Source organism: Sapajus apella, unplaced genomic scaffold, assembly GCF_009761245.1.
Source record: "Sapajus apella isolate SASKATOON/1434 unplaced genomic scaffold, GSC_monkey_1.0 scaffold9, whole genome shotgun sequence".
Taxonomy (NCBI): Eukaryota; Metazoa; Chordata; class Mammalia; order Primates; family Cebidae; genus Sapajus; species Sapajus apella.
In genome coordinates this window covers 23,665,095-23,685,362 of record NW_022436949.1, presented here as the reverse complement: position 1 = coordinate 23,685,362, position 20,268 = coordinate 23,665,095, and the positions used below count along the sequence as shown (strand labels likewise).

General features: G+C 35.3%; 1 protein-coding gene across 22 annotated transcripts in view; it reads left to right on the top strand.

Moving 5' to 3' along the window:
* Positions 1–20,268, top strand: part of MYCBP2 (MYC binding protein 2) — a 274,498-nt gene that overhangs the window by 240,320 nt on the left and 13,910 nt on the right. For 20 of the 22 annotated variants that reach the window (XM_032277409.1, XM_032277423.1, XM_032277416.1 and 17 more), the window contains 13 exons: positions 826–982; positions 1,166–1,390; positions 3,940–4,005; positions 5,414–5,653; positions 5,955–6,053; positions 9,713–9,793; positions 10,882–11,148; positions 11,845–12,128; positions 13,560–13,656; positions 14,967–15,086; positions 17,227–17,328; positions 18,149–18,277; positions 18,638–18,770. In XM_032277409.1, coding sequence (XP_032133300.1) covers positions 826–982; positions 1,166–1,390; positions 3,940–4,005; positions 5,414–5,653; positions 5,955–6,053; positions 9,713–9,793; positions 10,882–11,148; positions 11,845–12,128; positions 13,560–13,656; positions 14,967–15,086; positions 17,227–17,328; positions 18,149–18,277; positions 18,638–18,770 — 2,000 coding nt within the window. The remainder of the gene's footprint in view (positions 1–825; positions 983–1,165; positions 1,391–3,939; positions 4,006–5,413; positions 5,654–5,954; positions 6,054–9,712; positions 9,794–10,881; positions 11,149–11,844; positions 12,129–13,559; positions 13,657–14,966; positions 15,087–17,226; positions 17,329–18,148; positions 18,278–18,637; positions 18,771–20,268) is intronic. The other 2 variants (XM_032277408.1, XM_032277411.1) reach the window with 1 other exon arrangement.

Genomic DNA, 20,268 nt, shown 5'->3' with positions numbered 1-20,268 from the left:
ACTGGACTCACACTTATAAATAAATTCTCCTAATTTCTAATACAAGAAATAAGTTGATGGAATGATTGGGCTTCCCATATTCCTAATGATAAGACCAGTGGAAGAGAGATTTCTCTTTGTCCTCCTCACAAGATTTTTGAAATACAAGATACATCACACCCTGATGAATTAGTGTGGCATCGTAAGATTAACAAATTTGAAGGATTGTTACAGTTGTGTAACACTTGTTTACACAACAGATTCATTACCCTTTTTGCATCTGTAGCCTTGAACTTCATCTGTCTAATTTGTTTATATTTAAAATGGGTCAACTTTCCTTAGAACGTACCTTGTTCCAAAGAAATTACCTTTATTTCTCAAAAACAGAAACAGGCCAGGCGTGGTGGCTTATGCCTGTAATCCTAGCAGTTAGGAAGGCCAAGGCAGGTGGATCATGAGGTCAGGAGTTTGAGACCAGCCTGGCCAAGATGGTGAAACCCCATCTCTAATAAAAATACAAAATTAGCTGGGTGCAGGTGACGGGCGCCTATAATCCCAGCTACTTGGGAGGCTGAGGCAAGAGAATCACTTGAACCCTGGAGGCGGAGATTGCAGTGAGCCGAGATCGTGCCATTGCACTCCAGCCTGGGTGACAGAGCAAGACTCCATCTCAAAAAATAAATAAATAAATAAGAATTATTTTCTCCCCTGAATTTTTTAAATTTCTGTATTTTACTGGAGCATTAAGATTTCTTGAGATATTAGCTACAGAGTGCTCATTTAAGAGTTCCTTAGATGTTCCTGGAAAATAATTATTCATATCCTGCTTATGTATCACCTTTTTAGGTGCTGGAGTCTCAAATTCAAGCAATCCGATCACCAGTTCCTTCATCAGAGCAATGTCTTTCATCACATTAACAATATTTTGTCAAAATCAGATGATGGCGATAGTGAAGAGAGTTTTAGCATCAGTATACAATCTGGCTTTGAAGCTATGAGTCAGGTCAGTCATTTCATCCTTATTATCCTGGCTGTCCTGTTTGTTAGTACACCAAAGGAGAAACTCTGAGTTATTCATAATCACTTTGATCCTATCTTCCATTATGTTTTATCTTAGATCTGTTTGTTTTATCTTCATGGAAGATTTCCTTTTAGTGTAATAAGCACTTATATTTGTTTCTGATAGGAATTATGCATAGTAATGTGCTTAAAGGACTTAACCAGCATTGTTGACATAAAAACTTCAAGCCGACCTGCCATGATTGGCAGTTTGACAGATGGCTCCACAGAAACCTTTTGGGAATCAGGAGATGAAGATAAAAACAAAACTAAGAACATCACCATCAACTGTGTAAAAGGAATCAATGCTCGCTATGTGTCTGTTCACGTGGACAATTCCCGAGACCTTGGGGTAAGAAAGCAAACTTGATTTGCGGCTCTTTAGCTCTTTTCAGACCGTTAGTATTCATGCACCCTCATTTCTAAATTTAGCAAAAGGCTTTATCAGCTGGAATGTTGCTAACCAAACATCATTGCTGTATTCTCCAAATAAACCGTAAGTCTAAAAACAAATTAATATGATTGGGAACACTATGGAATTCCAGTTCTGAAAAGAGGTCTGATTACAAATGCACCATGGCTACAGCTAAGCAAAATGAAAGTCTGCTTTACAGTTTTCTGCTTCCATGCCCTTGGTTAAGATTTTCCCTTGACCTGGAAGTCCTCCCCTTAAACTCTGATGATTGATTCTCCTAAGGTCTCTCAAACTCATCAGAGAAATTCTTAGTAACTCCTCTAAAAAATTACTCTTTCCCTCTGTTGGGTTCTTCTTGATATTACTCTGGTGGCACTTAATAATAATCTTTGATCTATAGTGTAATTAGTTTGTTTTTTTTTTTGTTTTTTTTTTGAGATGGACTCTCCCCTCCGTCACCCAGGCTGGAGTGCAGTGATTCAATCTCAGTTCACTGCAACTTCCACCTCCAGATTCAAGCTTTTCTCCTGCCTCAGCCTCCCAAGTAGCTGGGATTACAGGCACATGCCACCACGTGTGGCTAATTTTTGTATTTTTAGTAGAGATGGAGTTTCACCATGTTGTCCAGGCTGGTCTCGAACTCCTGACCTCAAGTGATCCGCCCACCTCGGCCTCCCAAAGTGCTAAGATTAACAGGCATGAGCCACTACACCTGGCCTGTCTTAAATGTCTACTTCTTTCTCACAATCCTCATGGAATTAAAAAATAAGTTTCTGTACTGTCCCAAATAATCATAATTTATATTCTTCCTAGCCTGGTTCACCATCATGTTTCAACTGAATTAAATATTCCTTTATAAAAGGAACTAAACAAGAAAAAAGAGTCCTATTTATTTGCATGTTAACAACCAAGAAAGAAATAGCACTACCTCCAGACTGCCTTTCTTCTACCTCATTCTTAAAGAAGGGTACTGTGTAGAATTTTTTTTTCCTCAGAATGGATGTGGTTGGCCAGCAGAGGCAGTATTAATGGCTCCCCTTAAACCATTGCCTGGCTCCTCCTGTGCCATTTGTGTATTTCCTTTCTGAGGAAGAGCCGCAGTGGTAGGGTTGGGTCTCCGATAACCTGGATGCAGGCCAGTCTGCAATCAGAGCAAGCTGCAACTCCTGTACATCAGTGCAGGTTCTATTCCTCCCTGATACTGAATAAGTAAAAGAGGCTTAGCTAATATCATATGAGTGATTTCCTCCCCAGACCCAAGAATTTCCACTGGTATAACTACTTTATCTTACTAGAGAGCCAGGTGTAACAAAGCAAAACATTCTGTGGCTAGAACTCACTGTTCAGTGCAAAGTTACCTCTAGCTCATGGTACATTTTAAGCCAGGACATACTATCCCTCAGAACAGTGATTGCAATCAATTTGACATATCTGTCGTTTCTCAGAGGAAATAATCATGACAGTATTCATTTTCAAAAGTCCTAGCATGTAAGCTGATATCTACTTTCCTTTTTAAGAGGCTTCCTCTATGTTATAGGTTGAGCGTTCCAAATCTGAAAATCTAAAATGCTACAGAATCTGAAACTTACTGAACACAGATGTGACACTTAAAGAAAATGCTTATTGGAGCATTTCTGGTTTTAGATATTCAGATTTGGGATGCCCAGCCAGTAAGTATAATGCAAATACAGTATTTCAAAATCCTAAAAAATCCCCAGTCCCAAACATTTCTGGTCCCAAATATTTCTGATAAAGGAAACTCAACCTGTACATATGTTTTCCTTGAGTTATGTACCTCCATGTCTCCCAACCTGCCTACCACAGAGCCTGTACACAGCATTTATTGATTTGAATTGTATCCGCCTACAGCACTCATAATATGCAGCTCTCTAAGGAACTAATGTTAATCTATTTCTTGATGTGCTCTGCATAAAACGTACTCAACCCTAAGGTCTTTGGCACTAGGATGAACATGTATTGAACTTGTGCTGTTTGACATTTAATGCATTAATGTTGCCTTCTCTAGTTTGGCAAGTATCTTGGGGAATAGAACCTCTTCTCGCATATCCTACTTCAAATCTATAAGGAAGCCTGGGTACGTTGTGACACTCATAAGTGTGTGTTCAGTTACCTTTCCTTTTTATACTTCAAAAGTAATGAGAATATAGCAACAAGGATCTGACATAAGTGACAAGCAGATTTGTTGAAAGGCTTCATGAGGATGGAATTTGAATATTTAGACTTTGAATAAGGAGAGGGAATGTCAAGCTATGAGAGAGCACATAGAGAGGGGCTGAAATGTACAATTTAAGACAGAGTTTGTGAGAATAAGACTGAAGTTGTAGGAACCATTGTTAGTTGGAGGGGTGCGGTGGGGTCAATCAGGAAGGACAGTAAGAGACAGGCAGAAGACTTAATGTGAGAAACCACTGTAAGTACTGAAGCAGTAATATAGCATTATAACTATTGTGAATTGTCTATTTCAGAACAAAGTTACCTCAATGACCTTCTTAACTGGCAAAGCAGTAGAAGATTTGTGCAGAATAAAGCAGGTAATTAAAATTTTGTCATTAAATGTTTTGCTACCTAGAGAGAAATTTCTTCTCAGCTTTCGCTGTTGAGTTCCACCTTTGGCACACAACCAAAGCATTATAGGAAATTATTTATAAAACATTAAGTTGACAAATGGTCTATATGTAGGAATAGTAACCACCATCCCTGTGCTACACATCTTATCTATTATTGTCCTAAATGCTCCCCAGTCATGAGTGATTATATTGCACCTACAGTCTCCCGTACGCCATTCTCCAACAAAGACTCAGGGTATCTTAAAATTTATAACAGATCTCATTCACACTTAAAACTTTAATTCACCTATATTTTGAGTTAAAATAGGTTATTGTCCTCTGGCCTGAAAAATCTATAACACTGCAGCTATATCCAGGTTACAAATCAGTTTAAACCAACTCTACAAACAAGTTAAGTTTTATCTAAGCATGTGTCTGAAACTCTGCTCAAGCTCCCTTACTTGTGTTAGTGACACTTTGTCAAAACTGTTTCTCACTGGCTACTTTATCTCACAAAAGTTGACCAACTGCTTGTTTGCTTGCTTGTTTTCAAATCATATTGAAGGAATGAATTAAGATTTTAGATTAAACATATAATAAATTTTGTTTAAATTGCTAAAGAATTTGGGAAAATAATCCTATTCAATGTTATTGTGTTTGTTTATACTTAATACCCCATTTAGAAAATTGACATTAATTAAAATAATATCAATTTAATGTCTGTGTAAATCACATAAATATTTGTAGGCCATTTCTTGGTTATTAAATGCCATAAGAACAGTTTTCATTTTATGAAGGGAATAATGTCAAAAACTACTTCACAGTGTATTAACATTTAATCCTTGAAAAAAAAGTCATATTCTCAATGAAATTTGGTGAAATAAGGAATCACAGGTGTGATGTTACATATTATATAAACTTTGTTCAAAAGTAAAACATATTAACTATACATTAAAAGTACATTATCTTTAAATGGTGCTTTAATGTGAGGATAAACAAGCAAAGAACCCTTTTCTGATCTTGTGATGTTTCTACTTAGAGTCGATATAGGTAAAGTACAGTCATATAAATTATTTGTAATCCATTCACTCATATAACTTTGCTTGGACGCCATGTGATAATCAGGCCTGGATTTTAATTCTCAATTCCACCATTTACTGAAAATCCCTTAACCAGTGTTAACCTTAGTTTCTTCATCTGTATAATAGCTACTATAAATAATATCACTTATCTTCACAGGGTTGAAGTAAGATAATCAGTGTGAAATGACCTCATAACCTTTACTCTGTACAATTCTTTGTTATTTGAGCTTGCTGATATTAATGCTAAGTCTAGCACAGTGATAAAAATGATCCAGCTGAATCAGGTTCCTGCCTCTTTTCTACTCAACCAGGTTGATCTAGATTCCAGGCACATTGGCTGGGTAACAAGTGAACTTCCAGGAGGGGATAATCACATCATCAAAATTGAATTAAAAGGCCCAGAAAATACACTGAGAGTTCGACAAGTCAAAGTCCTGGGCTGGAAAGATGGTGAAAGCACAAAAATAGCTGGCCAGATTTCAGCCAGTGTGGCTCAACAGAGGAACTGTGAAGCTGAGACTCTGCGAGTATTCAGACTTATTACGTCTCAAGTGAGTGTCCCTATGACTTATTCTAGCACAGGGTAATTGATGTCATATATTTTAAGAGTGTAACAAAATATTTTGTAAAACTTCTTACAGAAATTTCTGGCTACAAATGTTGCCCATTTTTTCTTTTCATAGCCCTAAACACCTGAGTTTCATGTTGCATTCATAATTAAGAAGAGTAATGGTGTATATTAGCAAGAGTAGCATATTATAACACCTGCAGAATCAGCTAATAAGCTGTCTGGCTATTACAGTGTTAATGCCTGTCATTAAGTCCTTCTCACATGCATATCTTCCTCATCAGGTATTTGGAAAGCTCATCTCTGGAGATGCTGAACCTACACCAGAACAAGAGGAAAAGGCACTATTGTCATCACCTGAAGGAGAAGAAAAAGTATACAATGTATTTATTTGTATTCTAAAGATATTTATTTCCCTTTTCTTTTTTCAGTGAAATAATTCATGTATTGCTGTATATTTAATGGATACATAATAATAGTTTCATGTAGTTCATCTTTTTTCTTAGAGAATGAAGGAACTATCTAAAAGAAATTCATTATTCCTGTATCATCTATCTAGTATTTTAAGTAACATCAAAATCTGCTCTATACCTTGGGTTTTTATGTTCATTTGTTAGCATTTACAAAATTAACTTAATCATTTCTGTGCTATACCCCATCATTTATCTTTTCCCTCCTCCATTTTCCCTGTCCTTCACAGTTCAGCTCAAAAGTACTCTTCTTCATGAAACTTGTTTATGATTTATCTTCTTCATGAAACTTGTTTATGATTTATCTTCTTCATGAAACTTATTTATGATTTCCCCAAACAAAAAGCAGTTTTCTGTCTGCTGGAGTTCATAATAATCTATAAGTGTCTCTTCTTTGTTTTTCTCTTACATTTATCTGCATACATGTTTTATCTCTTCTACTGAACCATAGCTTCTTAAAGACCAACTCCATGTCTAATTGGTCTTTGTGTCCATCCTGATATAATCACATACATGTTCAGTAAATTTTTATTAGAATAACACTCTTTATTATTGTTCTTGAAACTTCTTCTAAAAATACAGTTGCTTTACTTTTTCAGTCCTTACTAAAGCACTGTACCTAAGAGTTTTGTACCTCATCCATTTCCCAAAAGAGAAGTCAACTCTGACTAGTCTCAATATTCTAGTGTCTTTAAATGCTACAAATAATCACCTTGGCAGCCCTTTCAAAGATAAATTTCAAGGATTTCCCCAGACTAACCCTGTGTTTCTTAATACAGTAGTATCCAAATCATTGCCATATTTTTGTTTGAGGTCTGAAAAAATAAGATTTCTTAAATGCCAGTAACTTCTTTCAGCATCTTTTGGAGATCTCATTTGAATGACTACAAGACTGTAACTACCCATTAAACCAACTGAATTTTAGCAAATGTCAACTCTGTACTAAGCAATTGTGAGAATGGCAAGCCCTCAAAAAACTTGCATTCTGTTCTTGGTTATGAATCTGCTGCATTTCCCTTATCCCCCAAAAAGAAATCAACAAGATTCAAAATAACATATAAGCAAATTATTAAATGTGTGGAAAAATTGCAAATGACATAGACTTTCAGAGTACATTGATATCATTGTGCCCTGAAGTGGTCAGAGAAGGCCTTTTAGAGGATATTGGACTTGAGTTAGATCTGAAAGAGAATGAAGGGATCAGAGTGAGATTAGTAGAGAGAATGGGAGCAAGGACTGATCAGAGAGGCTGGCCTAACAGTAGGAGAGTATATGTTGAGGAGTTAAGGTTAAATAGGAAAGGTTATACTATCAGTTGGGTGCCCATGAAGCAACATGATTTTTAAGAGAATAATTTTTTTAAGTTAGATTATTGAAGCATAATTTACATACAAAAATTTCTCATTTTAAACTGTATCAATGAATTTTTACTCGTGTACACTAATGAAATCATTATCTCAATCAAGTTTGTTTTGTTTTGTTTTGTTTGAGACAGGGTCTCACTCTGTCACCCTGGATGGAGTGCAGTGGTATGATCACAGCTCACTGCAGCCTCAACCTCTCGGGCTAATGGATCCTCCTGCCTCAGCCTCCCAAGTAGCTGGGACTACAGGTGCATGTCACCATGCCCAGCTAATTTTTATATATTTGTAGAGATGTGGTTTTGCTATGTTGACCATTCTCAAACTTCTGGGCTCAAGTAGTCCTCCAGCATTGGCCTCCCAAAGTTCTGATATTACACACATGAGCCACCATGCCCAGCCCACAACCAAGTTTTAAATCACATCACTTTCCAAATTTCTCTCATGTTCCTTTGCAGGCAGTCCCCCAACCTCAGAGAGGTTCTGACTCTCGAGTAATTTGTTCATTTCATCTAAGTTGCTGGATTAGTTCATAACATACACTTGTGTCCTTTTATTATCTGTAGAATCTGTAGTGATGTCTCTTGGTGATTTGTGTCTTCATTCTTTTTTTTCTGGAATAGTTTCGCTAAAGATTCATCAATTCGATCCCTTCAAAGAACCAGCTTTTTGTTTCATTGATTCTCCTCTATTTTTGCTTCTTAATGATTTCAGCTCACATTTTTATTTCTTTCTCTACATTTGCTTTTCATTTCATTTGTTCATCTTTTTCTGGTTCCTTAAGGTCTAAGATTAGATCGTAGACTGTAAGACCTTCCTTTTCTCATCTAAGTATTTAATGCTATTACTTTCTTCTAAGTACTATATTAGCTCATTTCACAAATTTTGGGGGTTTTTTAAATTTTCATTCAATTCGCAATGTTTTCTTATTCCCATTTTTATTTCTTCTTTGACCTTTGGGTAATTTAGAAGCACCTTGTTTAATTCCCAAATATTTGGGAGTATTCCTGTTTGCTTTCTATGAATAATTTCTGGTTTAATTTCATTGTGGTCAAACTGTATACTTCATGTAATTTCAGTCCTTTTAAAAGTGTTAACATTTGGGTTCTGGCCTATAATGTAGCTGTTTTAGTGAATGTCCATGTGCACTTTAAAAGAATGTGAACTCCGCTGTTGTTCTTCGAGGGGTTCTATAAATATCAGTTAGTTCAAGTTGATCGATAATATTCAAGTCATTAAGAGCCTCACTGGTTTTTGGGTTTTTGTTTTGGTTTGGTTTTTTTGTTGTTGTTAAGTACTGAAAGAAGAAGAGTTTTGAAGTATCCAATTAAGTGGATTTGTTTATTTGGAATTTATTATACCTGGTAGCTGATCTCAACATTCTGATGGGCTCCAAAAAAGGTTTTGGTTTTACAGATGATCAGCTTTTTCTTCATTGTTAAGGTAAAAGGGACATTCTCTTGTGGCTCTCTATCCTAAGAAATGTAAAACCAAGAATCATTTTTAATTCTTAAACAAAGGAGTTTCTTACCTCAGTTTTCTTACCTGTAAAGTTGGCAAAATATTACAGTTTACCTTATGGGGTTGTTGTGAAGATTCAATAAGATTGTGTGTGTATGTGTGTGTGTGTGTGTGTGTGTGTGTGCGCGCGTGCACATGCTTATACATATGTATTAATGTATATATACATATCTGGCACGTGAGTACCATGCACATAATAAGCCCTATAAAATTTTAGCCTTTACTTTTCTTCTTATGATACATTTCTTTGATGACTGTTGGTGTTTGAATAGCTTAATTTAAGACCACCATTATCAGAGAGTTTTGCTAGGACACTTTGTTTTTAAACAAATGTTATTTTCCCAGATTGTTCTTCAAACAGTTAAATCTGGGGTGTAAACTAATAATGTTTACAATTTAAAAATATATTTAGTCAGTGACTCAAATTGAGAACATTAAAGAAATTTGTGGAAAGAAAATATACTTCTCTGGATTTCTTAAGCTCGGAGATTTTGTTGTTTTTATAGTCACTTGGGCCAATAGTGATTTCTTCAAACTTTATCCCTTGTCTTAGTATTATAAGCTTCCATTTAAAATAAATTTGCTTTAAAAATATATACACAAAATTATTTCTCAAGATACTTTGAAATATCAAATATACAAATTTTATTTAAAGAGACAGCTTCATTTTTTTTCTTTTTCTATATAAAGGCAACATCAGATGCTGACCTGAAAGAACATATGGTTGGAATCATATTCAGCAGGAGTAAGCTGACTAACTTACAAAAACAGGTTGGTTAATAGCCATTTCATTATCTTGATTAGTTTTTAATGTATGTGTTTGTTTATTTGCTTGTTTGCTTGTTTTTAGGTTATAAAGAAGGGGTGTCCAATCTTTTGGCTTCCCTGGACCACAGTGGAAAAAAAAGAATTGTCTTAGGCTACACATAAAATACACTAATGATAGCTGATGAACTTAAAAAAAATGCAAGAAAAAAATCGCCTCATAATTTAAGAAAGTTTATGAATTTGTGTTGGGCCATATTCAGAACCATCCTGGGCCACATGCAGTCCCCAGGCTGCAGGTTGGACAAGCTTGGTATAAAGTGTTTTGAAAAATTTATGAAGGCTTTTCTACGCTTGCTTTTTTATAGGTCCTGCAGAATTTGCTTGCCATTTTCTAGACAGGAATGAGTATTTTGGCATACCTTCAACTATTTTAAAGATTTTGCTTGTGAATGTTAACTGCCTACCTTGCTGCTGTTTGTGATGGGTAGATTTATTATTTGGTGGCAAAGACCCAGCTATGTCAGATTTGATTTGCACTTCCCATATTTCTTTTCCTCTTATTCTTTTGTTTGTTGGCTGAGCAGTTAACCTACTGTTTTGACTTTCAACACTATTAATTATGCTTTTCAATAAACTATAACATGAATTTATTTGTGCTTTATCTTTCTAGCAGTGTTTCCTTGAATCCTAACTGCTTTCAATTGTAAAATGTCATGTATAATATCAATATTGTGATACCATCTATAAAGCAACTTACGAACACAGGTCAACCATGAGAATAAAAGTGCCTTTGGTGATAAAAGGTGGCAATTGGTTTTAGATGTGCTAAACTGTAGGCATAGGCATTAATAACTTGCATATAATCAGTTTGTACTTAGTAGTTGATTTAAATATTTTCATTTTTATTGTGTTTCCCCAAGCTTTATTTAATTGTTTCTCAGATGAGTTAAGAGAATGACGTATGATGGAGAATTAACTGGGAGAATAATGCTAAATTGAGTATCAGTTTACATTCTTGTTCTTTCAGTTGCTTGTTTTGCTAGAAGTAGTGAATTATACTTACATACATATCCTGTGTTAACTTTAAATAGGTGTGTGCTCATATTGTCCAAGCTATTCGCATGGAAGCTACCCGAGTCCGTGAAGAATGGGAGCATGCTATATCAAGCAAAGAAAATGCCAATTCTCAGCCAAATGATGAAGATGCCTCCTCTGATGCCTACTGCTTTGAGCTGCTCTCTATGGTTTTAGCTCTGAGTGGCTCTAACGTTGGCCGGCAGTATCTAGCTCAACAGCTAACTCTGCTTCAGGATCTCTTCTCGCTGCTTCACACAGCCTCACCTAGAGTCCAGAGACAGGTGACTGATCACACCACAGCCTTTCCATTGCTTTTGTTACCTGAAACATTGTTAAAAAATTGCAATGCAGAGAGAATTATCTAAGGACCCTAAGTATAGATTTTATTTTTTATTTTGTTATATTTTCTTTGGGGCCTATATTTTACTCCTTTTTTTGTTTGTTTTTACTGTTTATGAGAGTATAGAATAGCAAAATATGTTTTATTTTATTAATGTGTTGTGATAAAGAGTATTCTGGCTACTGATTACCATATTATCATGAAATATATAATGTTGTTTAGTCCTCACCAGAAAGAAAAAGTATTGTTTTTTCTTGCTGTCTTGGGTTAGTAATTACCACTGCTGTTACCATTTGAATAGTATGTATATCATATTTATTTCCTTCACAAAATTTAAAATAGTGTTTAAATCATATTTCTTTTCTTCTCAAAGATTTTAAAGTTACAGAATGGTAGTTAGGTACATTAGAAAATAAAGCCTGGGACTGGGTGCAGGGACTTATGCCTATAATCCCAGCACTTTGGGAGGCCAAGCTGGGAGGATCCCTTGAGCTTAGGAGTTCAAGGCTGCAGTGAGCTGTGGTCACTCCACTGCACTCCAACCTGGACAATAGAACAAGACCCTGTCTAAAAAAGAAAAGAAAACAAACCCCATCGGTCTTTACATGAAATTCTTTTATTTTATTTTTCTTACCAGGTAACCTCTTTACTAAGAAGAGTTTTGCCTGAAGTAACCCCTAGTCGTCTGGCCAGCATCATAGGAGTGAAATCCCTCCCCCCAGCAGATATCAGTGATATCATTCACTCAACAGAGAAAGGAGACTGGAATAAGCTGGGTATCTTGGACATGTTTCTAGGATGCATTGCCAAAGCACTCACTGTACAGCTTAAAGCCAAAGGAACCACCATCACAGGAACAGCTGGTACCACTGTGGGCAAAGGAGTTACAACAGTTACTCTTCCAATGATTTTCAATTCCAGGTTAGTTATTGCCTCTATTTTAGTACTAAAACAGAATAGCGTGAGCTACCATTCAGAAATTTAAGATATAATTTCAAATTTTACCCTGTTAGCTTACTCACCAAATAAAATCCATGAACAGTTGGCTCATACATAAAAAGAATGTCATATATATTATAAAAGTACCATTTACAATCAGTGGGGAATAGAAAGTAGGCTGATGTGATATCAGAATATTTGGATATCCATGTCGAAAAAAATTACAGATACCTCCCTCTCATCATATACAAAAGTAAACTTCAGTTTTAGGTAATACGTTTTTTCCACAATTAAAAAAAATAAACGAGGGAATAAAGTAAACTTCAGGTCAATTAAAGCTTTATGTACATTTCTTTTTAAAACTGTACTAGGACAAATTATAGAAGAATATTTTTGTAATATTCAATTTGGAAAGATCTTAAGCAAAACACAGAACCCAAAATCATGTAGGAAAATATTTATAGATTTGGCTGTATAAAAATGAAAATTACTTGATAGGTGATAATATGTAAATGTTTTAAAATATAGGCAACTAATTTAGAAAAATATTTAAATCTATACAATAGGCAATGACTTACTAGCATAATATTAGAATGACTACAATTTTAAAAAGGCAAACAACTGATAAGAATAAGAAATGACAAGAACAGTAAACAAGTGAAAACACCTCACTACTAATTAGAGAAATACAGATTAAAATCATTGCAAAATATCTTCGATGCTTTGGCAACATTATGAGGAAATAGGCATTTTCATTTGATACAAATTGCTGCATCATTTTTTGATATCTGTTTAATAATATCTAACTATATTTTAAATATGCATATCCTTTGACCTATCAGTTCTACTTCTAAAACTTTTGTAGATTTGCATCAAGATATATATGAAAGGAAGTTCTGTAATTGTAACAGTAGAGAATTAGAGAGAGCTCAAACAGTGCTACTTGTAGAGCCAATCCATGGCAATATGCAGATAACATGAGAATGTTAATCACTGCATCACTTTTTTCCTGTATATTATCTTGCTAGGAAAAAAATCAGTTGAACTAAATAGTAGTGTGCTTCGTGATACAGTAGATTTATATTCTGGCACAAGCTCCATATTATCTGCATGTGCACTAGAAGTAAGTTGTGTGTGGTCCCTGGACTGTACTTCTAAAAGATGCGCACAAAAGTAATGTGCAAAGAGAGAAATATTTGGAAGGGAATGCAAATCACCTTAACTGCTGTTTTGGGGTTGAACAGCTAGATTTGGGGTGATGGCTTGATGAATTTTCTTTTTAAATGCTTAAATTGATTCAGTCACTTAAAAGTCTAAAATGCTGCATTCTGAAATAACATTTTCATCTTTTTCATTCGTAACTACTACTGATAATTTATTGGCTTTATTATAAGAGCTAATTTTTCTTTGTAGTTATCTCCGACGAGGTGAAAGTCATTGGTGGATGAAGGGCTCAACTCCTACCCAGATCTCAGAGATCATCATTAAACTTATCAAGGATATGGCAGCAGTAAGTTCGCATTCTTCTGACTATTTTGGCAGTGAAATGCAGCAGGAATCTGATTGACAGAACAGCTTACTCTGCTGAATTGATAGGAGATATACTTTAGTGTACCTTTACTTAAAGACTATTTTGTAGTATTTAACTATCATGCTGTTTGTCTTTTCAGGGAGTGATAAATCTGTCATTTATATAAACCATGTTCATTTCAAATTTTCCAGTGAATTTGTGTGAGAATTGTTACCTAAGTCATTCAAGACTTTAAAATCTAATAAAATAAAATATGCTCTTTCAGACCCTAAGAAAGAGCCTGATTCCAAAAACCTAAAGGGAAAAAAGGGGAAGAGAGCTCTCAAAAGTTGAAGTCTCTCATTCTCTTCATTCCTCATGGTTTTTAAAGCTTTTATTCCTCTTTATTAATGTCCTATACCCTCTGTCTTAAAATGGTGGCTTCCAGAGGAGATCTGGGAGTGCAGAGGACAGGGAGTTACTCCACAGAGTACCTGTCTCATATTAGTTGCTCCTTGTCATTTTCCACACCTTTTATTGTATTTCTAGGAGGCCAGTCTTAGAAGGACACGATAGTGTATGGAATGTAGGTCCCTGAGAGACAGAGGGAATAGAAGGCATGTTAGAGGAGAAGGAGGAGGAAGAGGTAGAGGAGGAGGAATTGAACTGTCCATTAAATCATGTGGATATGAGAAGTGGGAGGATTTTCTGGGGGAAAGATGAAGTTCTGTCACTTCTCCCAACATCATGGACATATTCTCAACGTTTCTGGTAAACACAGACTTTCTCAGGGTGTTCACTAGATTAAAATATTTAGGAGTAATATTTAGGAACACCTAAATTCTATGATAGTTAAATGTTTGTTCTTTACAAATCAAGGTAGCAAATAAAAGTAGTTGCAGTTTGAACCTGTTTATATTTTAGGTTCCAGTAATACTCATCTAAAGTAGTTAGCTTCACTATGTAAATTGTATGCTAAGTAACAAAATTTCTCAAAGATAGATAACCTTAGTACTACTGTTACGTTTTTATCAGATGTAAGAGGAATTACCCTTGACTTTCCAGGAAAAGAGTACTGAGAACTTAATTTTTTATTATTTGTTTTTAAATATCAAAATAATGATTAGAAGTTGAATTTTCCCTAGGATTGTGAAGAAATTTTAGTTTAAAAGTCTGTGCCTATGATCTAACATTTTGTGTCTCACTAAAAATAAATATTTCCTTTTGATTAGAGGTGTTATTTAAGAAAAAAGAATTTACTATGAAATACATTTCTGGTTACTTATTAAAATATTCTGCTCTGCTAATAGGGTCACCTCTCAGAAGCTTGGTCCCGAGTAACAAAAAATGCTATTGCAGAAACCATCATTGCCTTGACCAAGATGGAAGAAGAATTTAGGTCTCCAGTGAGATGTATTGCAACAACTAGAGTAGGTTTTGCTTTGTTTTCTTTTGTTTTAAATTTAGTCTATATCATTGCATGCTGTTTTCAGCAGTAGATTTAAACAGATTTTAATCACTAAGTCAGTATAATTTTTTTAACTAAATACTATATTTATTGAAAAAGTATAAAGGGCTTTTATATTATGAACTAATTACTTCTCACTGCTATGCGTTCTGTGTCACTTGTTTTTGTTATTGTTTAGGATACACTGGTTAGAAAAAGCTAATTACCAGGATGGTCTCGATCTCTGGACCTCGTGATCCACCCGCCTTGGCCTCCCAAAGTGCTGGGATTATAGGCATGGTGAAACCCCGTCTCTACTAAAAATACAAAAATTAGCTGGGCATGGTGGCGCACACCTATAGTCCCAGCTACTCGGGAGGCTGAGGCAGGAGAATTGCTTGAACCCAGGAGACGGAGGTTGTGGTGAGCCGAGATCGCGCCATTGCACTCCAGCCTGGGTGACAAGAGTGAAACTCCGTCTCAAAAAAAAAAAGAAAGAAAGAAAATGCTAATTACATTGTACATTGTGTGTTGTCTTTCTAATGATCTATTTCCTGTAGCTTACCACACTAAGTTTAGTGCTGGCATTATTCTGTGATAGACCAAAGGTCCATTGGAGACAACACCCCTCCTACACCTGGTTGTTCCTCATGTAGAGCCCGGTAACTTACTTACAGGGTTTATAGGCCTTACTTTTAAAAAGCAAAAAGTACTTGTCCAGGGAAGGGTCAGGGTGGAAATCTCTGAGAAAATGAGATTGCATTCTTCAGATGACACATTTATAATAAGTTTTAACCTACTGGATTTCATGTCCCATATATTTCCAGAAGAGATTTGAGATTTTCCTGAAGCAGGGCAGTCTGACAATATTAGGAAGAAATGAATGCTGGTAAAAATTGCTTAGGTTAGTCCTCAGAAATCTGCAAAAGAAGGTAAACTATATTTCCCTAGGGCAGAAAAAGTCAATTTATGCCATCTTGCTACTGAGCGTGATACCTGCAGCAGGTATTTTTGACAGTAATCCTTTCCCACCACTCATGCGTTGCTTTCTTTCGGTCTGCATTCCCCTTCCTCCTTGCATGCATTGTTTGTCTTTTCTATTTTTCTGTACCCATTTTAACATCTCTTGCTCTCTGTATCCAATGATACGTGCACTTCTTAGAGTTGAGCTAGTTAAATCATTTTCTATTCTTCATTCATGAGGGACTATATCATTCAATGTAAAACTGAAGTTTACCCTTTAAGCCTCAGACATTTTTAACTATTTTTGAAAACAGTTTTCTTTTTTTTTTGCTCTTATTGCCCAGCGATCTCGGCTCACTGCAACCTCCGCCTCCCAGGTACAAGCAATTCTCCTGTCTCAGCCTCCCAAGTAGCTCGGATTACAGCCGTGCACCACCACGCCTGTATAATTTTTTTTGTATTTAGTAGAGACAGCATTTCACCATGTTAGTCAGGCTGGTTGTGAACTCCTGACCTCAGGTGATTCACCTGTCTCAGCCTCCCAAAGTGCTGGGATTACAGGCGTGCGCCACTGCACCCGGACCTATTTTTGTGAACAGTTTTCTAAAGCTTAGACATTTATGTATTTCTGACAAAGTGCACCAAGTATAGTGTTCAGGCTTCTGGGACAACAAAGACTTCTGAGGAACTTTTATCTAGAAGGATTTAATGTGTACCTAACTACTCATGGGACTGTATACAATTTAGCAGTTCCTGTACCACCTTCTTTGGCATTATAGGTTCAGTCAGATGATACTAAAGGGAAAAATATGCAGAAGGCATTAGTACAGTAAATATTAAATATGCCAATTCTTTTATTCATATGTTGTTTACATTATAGACCAATAAAGTATAATTTTATTTGTCAGATAGAAGACAGAGTGGTTCATCAAAGAAATAGTGACTTGTTCTGTAGATACCTGAGTGCCTCCTTGTGTGCATGGCACATATGGCAGTGATTGTGTATGCCTAGTACCACATCAGGAAAACTTGAGTGCCACTGCGCATCTATGTATTTTCAAAATCAGCCTGCATTTATGGAGCTGTTGTGATGTGTCACAGTCAGCATTTCATAAGTCTTTCTAAAAATTCAGGAGTGTAACAACCTTCCCTTTCAACAGCTCTGGCTCGCTCTAGCATCCCTATGTGTTCTTGATCAGGACCACGTAGATCGTCTCTCCTCAGGGAGATGGATGGGAAAGGATGGACAACAAAAACAAATGGTAAGATCAGAATTTTGTAAGCATTTCTCTTGCTTTCCTTTATAGTAAGCTTTAGCTTAGCTTAAAACACACACACACACATCAGCATACACAGTTAGTGGATCTCTTGAAAGATTGGGTCCCATTGGCCAAGTCTATTTCACTGAGAGTCCCTTCTTTATAGTATATGGAAACTTCAGGGGCATTTTTCTTCTTCTCTGAGTCATGTTTGCATCATACCAAAATTTATTTTTAGCCAGAGTCTAATTCAGTGACTAGATATTTTACTGAAATGTAATCAGTCTTATGGTAGGAAGGAAATAAAGCAGTAACACAGGCAACATGACACACCACCTGTTCACATATAAACTTAAGTATAAGTTTGTTCTGAAACTTAATTAAGTATATATGTGAACAGGTGGTGTGTCATGTTGCCTGTGTTATCTTTAAGTTCAATAGAAGGGAAAACTTTATATAGGCCCTTTCAGCATTTTCTTACTAATGTTCAAAATTCAAAAATAAACAGTTTATTCCTGTGGCATACAGAATGTTTGGATATATAATGAGGAAGACATTTCTTAAGTCTGTAAGTAACAAAGTATACCTGTTCATTGTATTACTCATTGAACCTGCATATCACATTCATCACTGGATTTGGAGTTTTGAGAGATTTTTATAGTTATGTACATGGTGCAATAATTCTGTTTAACATTCAAATTCTAAATTCTTAATAGACTTTAGAATAACCGTTTATTTTTGTAAATAAATTACATTCAATTTGTATGAGAGTCTGAGGCATTCTTGTTAATTTAATGTAACATGTGGAAATGTCTTATTTTAGCCTATGTGTGATAACCATGATGATGGTGAAACTGCAGCAATCATTTTATGCAACGTCTGTGGAAATTTATGTACGGACTGTGACAGATTCCTTCATCTTCATCGAAGAACCAAAACTCATCAAAGACAGGTGAAGGTTTTTGTCTCTGCAGCATAAAATATGTTCAGTGAATTTTGAAATAAATGTGTGAAAGAGGCTTGCTGTAGTCAGCGGGAGAAAAGTGGACTTTGGAATCAAAGACCTTGATTGTGTTCACAGCTGTCTCCCTTATCAACTACAAATAGCAAGTTGTTTTATCCTTAGAAACACTTAATTTCTCCATTTACAAAAATAGGACTGCTGGGAAGATTAAAGAAAAGATTGGAAATATTCAAAACTTCTTAGGGTGCTTAAATGAAAGTCATTATTATTATTATTAAATAATTAAATTTTATACTTCCTCTTTCAGAGTGATAAACATACTTTTTCCTGTTTTTAATGAAATAATAGGTCTTCAAAGAAGAAGAAGAAGCTATAAAGGTTGACCTACATGAAGGCTGTGGTAGAACCAAATTGTTCTGGTTGATGGCACTAGCAGATTCTAAAACAATGAAGGCGATGGTAGAATTCCGAGAACACACAGGTAAAAGGATTAAAGATTGAGCCATGCCCTTAAAACCCACAAAAAAGATTCGGCCATGCCAATTCATTATAACTAAACTGTGAATAATTTTGAGTGATGTTCTGATGTTTAATTATGACATCATTGATCACTGCCTACATTACTATATTTACTAAACAGATACACTGCCTACATTATTATATTTACTAAACAGATACAGTGTTCCGTGGTGGCAAGAGCATCAGACTAAAAGTCAGGAAACCTCATTTACCACTAATGAGCTTTGTAGCCTTGAGCAAGTCACTTAACCTCTCTGGAACTCATTAACTCCATTTATAAAGTGAGAGGGTCACAACTAATGGGGCTCCATAGATAAACTATACTAATACTGATAATTATCTTCTAGTTCTGTTAGTTGTTGCCCCACAACAAAAATTATTGCATTAGATGATCACTAAGATCTGTATTTATTATAAGGTTGTATATGATTTTGTGATATTTTAAAAGGCTTTTGTAGACCTGATGCTTCTAAAGGTTTTGTGAATGGTACTGTTTCCATTGATAGCAATAAAATAATTAACAAAAATGCAGAGACATAACCTTAAAAAAAAAGTAACTTATGTATGTTAAATGTATTTTTATCTCTAAAACAGTTTTCACGTTGCTTTTTTTCTAAAGTAAATCTTGTATAGTCCTAGTTCAAAGTTATGTTAAATCTTATAAATTCTCAATTTTCAGTACACCTGCAGTCTGCCATTTGACTCACACAAACTTCCAATGTTGGAGTGAGGTATAAATCTGAATCAATTTAATTCTAGGGTGACTTTTCATGCTGCAAGAGCATGACCTTTTTTTTCTCATAGCTGATTTCTTCCTACTATAATCTGTCAATGCTGTATATTACATTTACAAATGTTCTAATGTCAAACCATCCTTGTAGTCATGATATAAACTATCCTTTTTAAATAGATTTTTCTATAAATATTGCTGAATTCAATATATTAATTATAGTTAGATTTTTATATCTGGTTTAAAAATCAGCTTGGTCTGTAATTTTCAAATCTCCATGTTCTTTTTCTTATTGCTCTGTTCTTGTTTTATGGATTCTGTTTCTTCTTTAAGTTGAATTTAAATATTGAAAGATATGGACATTCCTTTTCAAATTGCAGAGTTCCTGACGTAGGAATTCTGTTTTTCAAGTTTCATACTCTGATGATAGGCTCTACACTAAGCCTTATGATTTTGTTGTATAAAGATACTTACAGATTTCCCTAACTTCTGTGTATTCTTACTTAATTTTTGGTTGTTATGATTTTATGGTGTTGTTCATTTGGAGTTGGGGGCTTGCCACATCTGCTCAGTCTGGTAACTTGACTAGAAGTCTAGTCTGGTTTTTTTACTGAAAAAATATATTAGTCGATAATGTATTTGTCTTCAGATAGGTCTTTAATTTCCTCTTCCTTTTTTATCATTATTTACTTTATAGTTAGGGCAACTTAGAAACTTTCAGTTCTAAAAC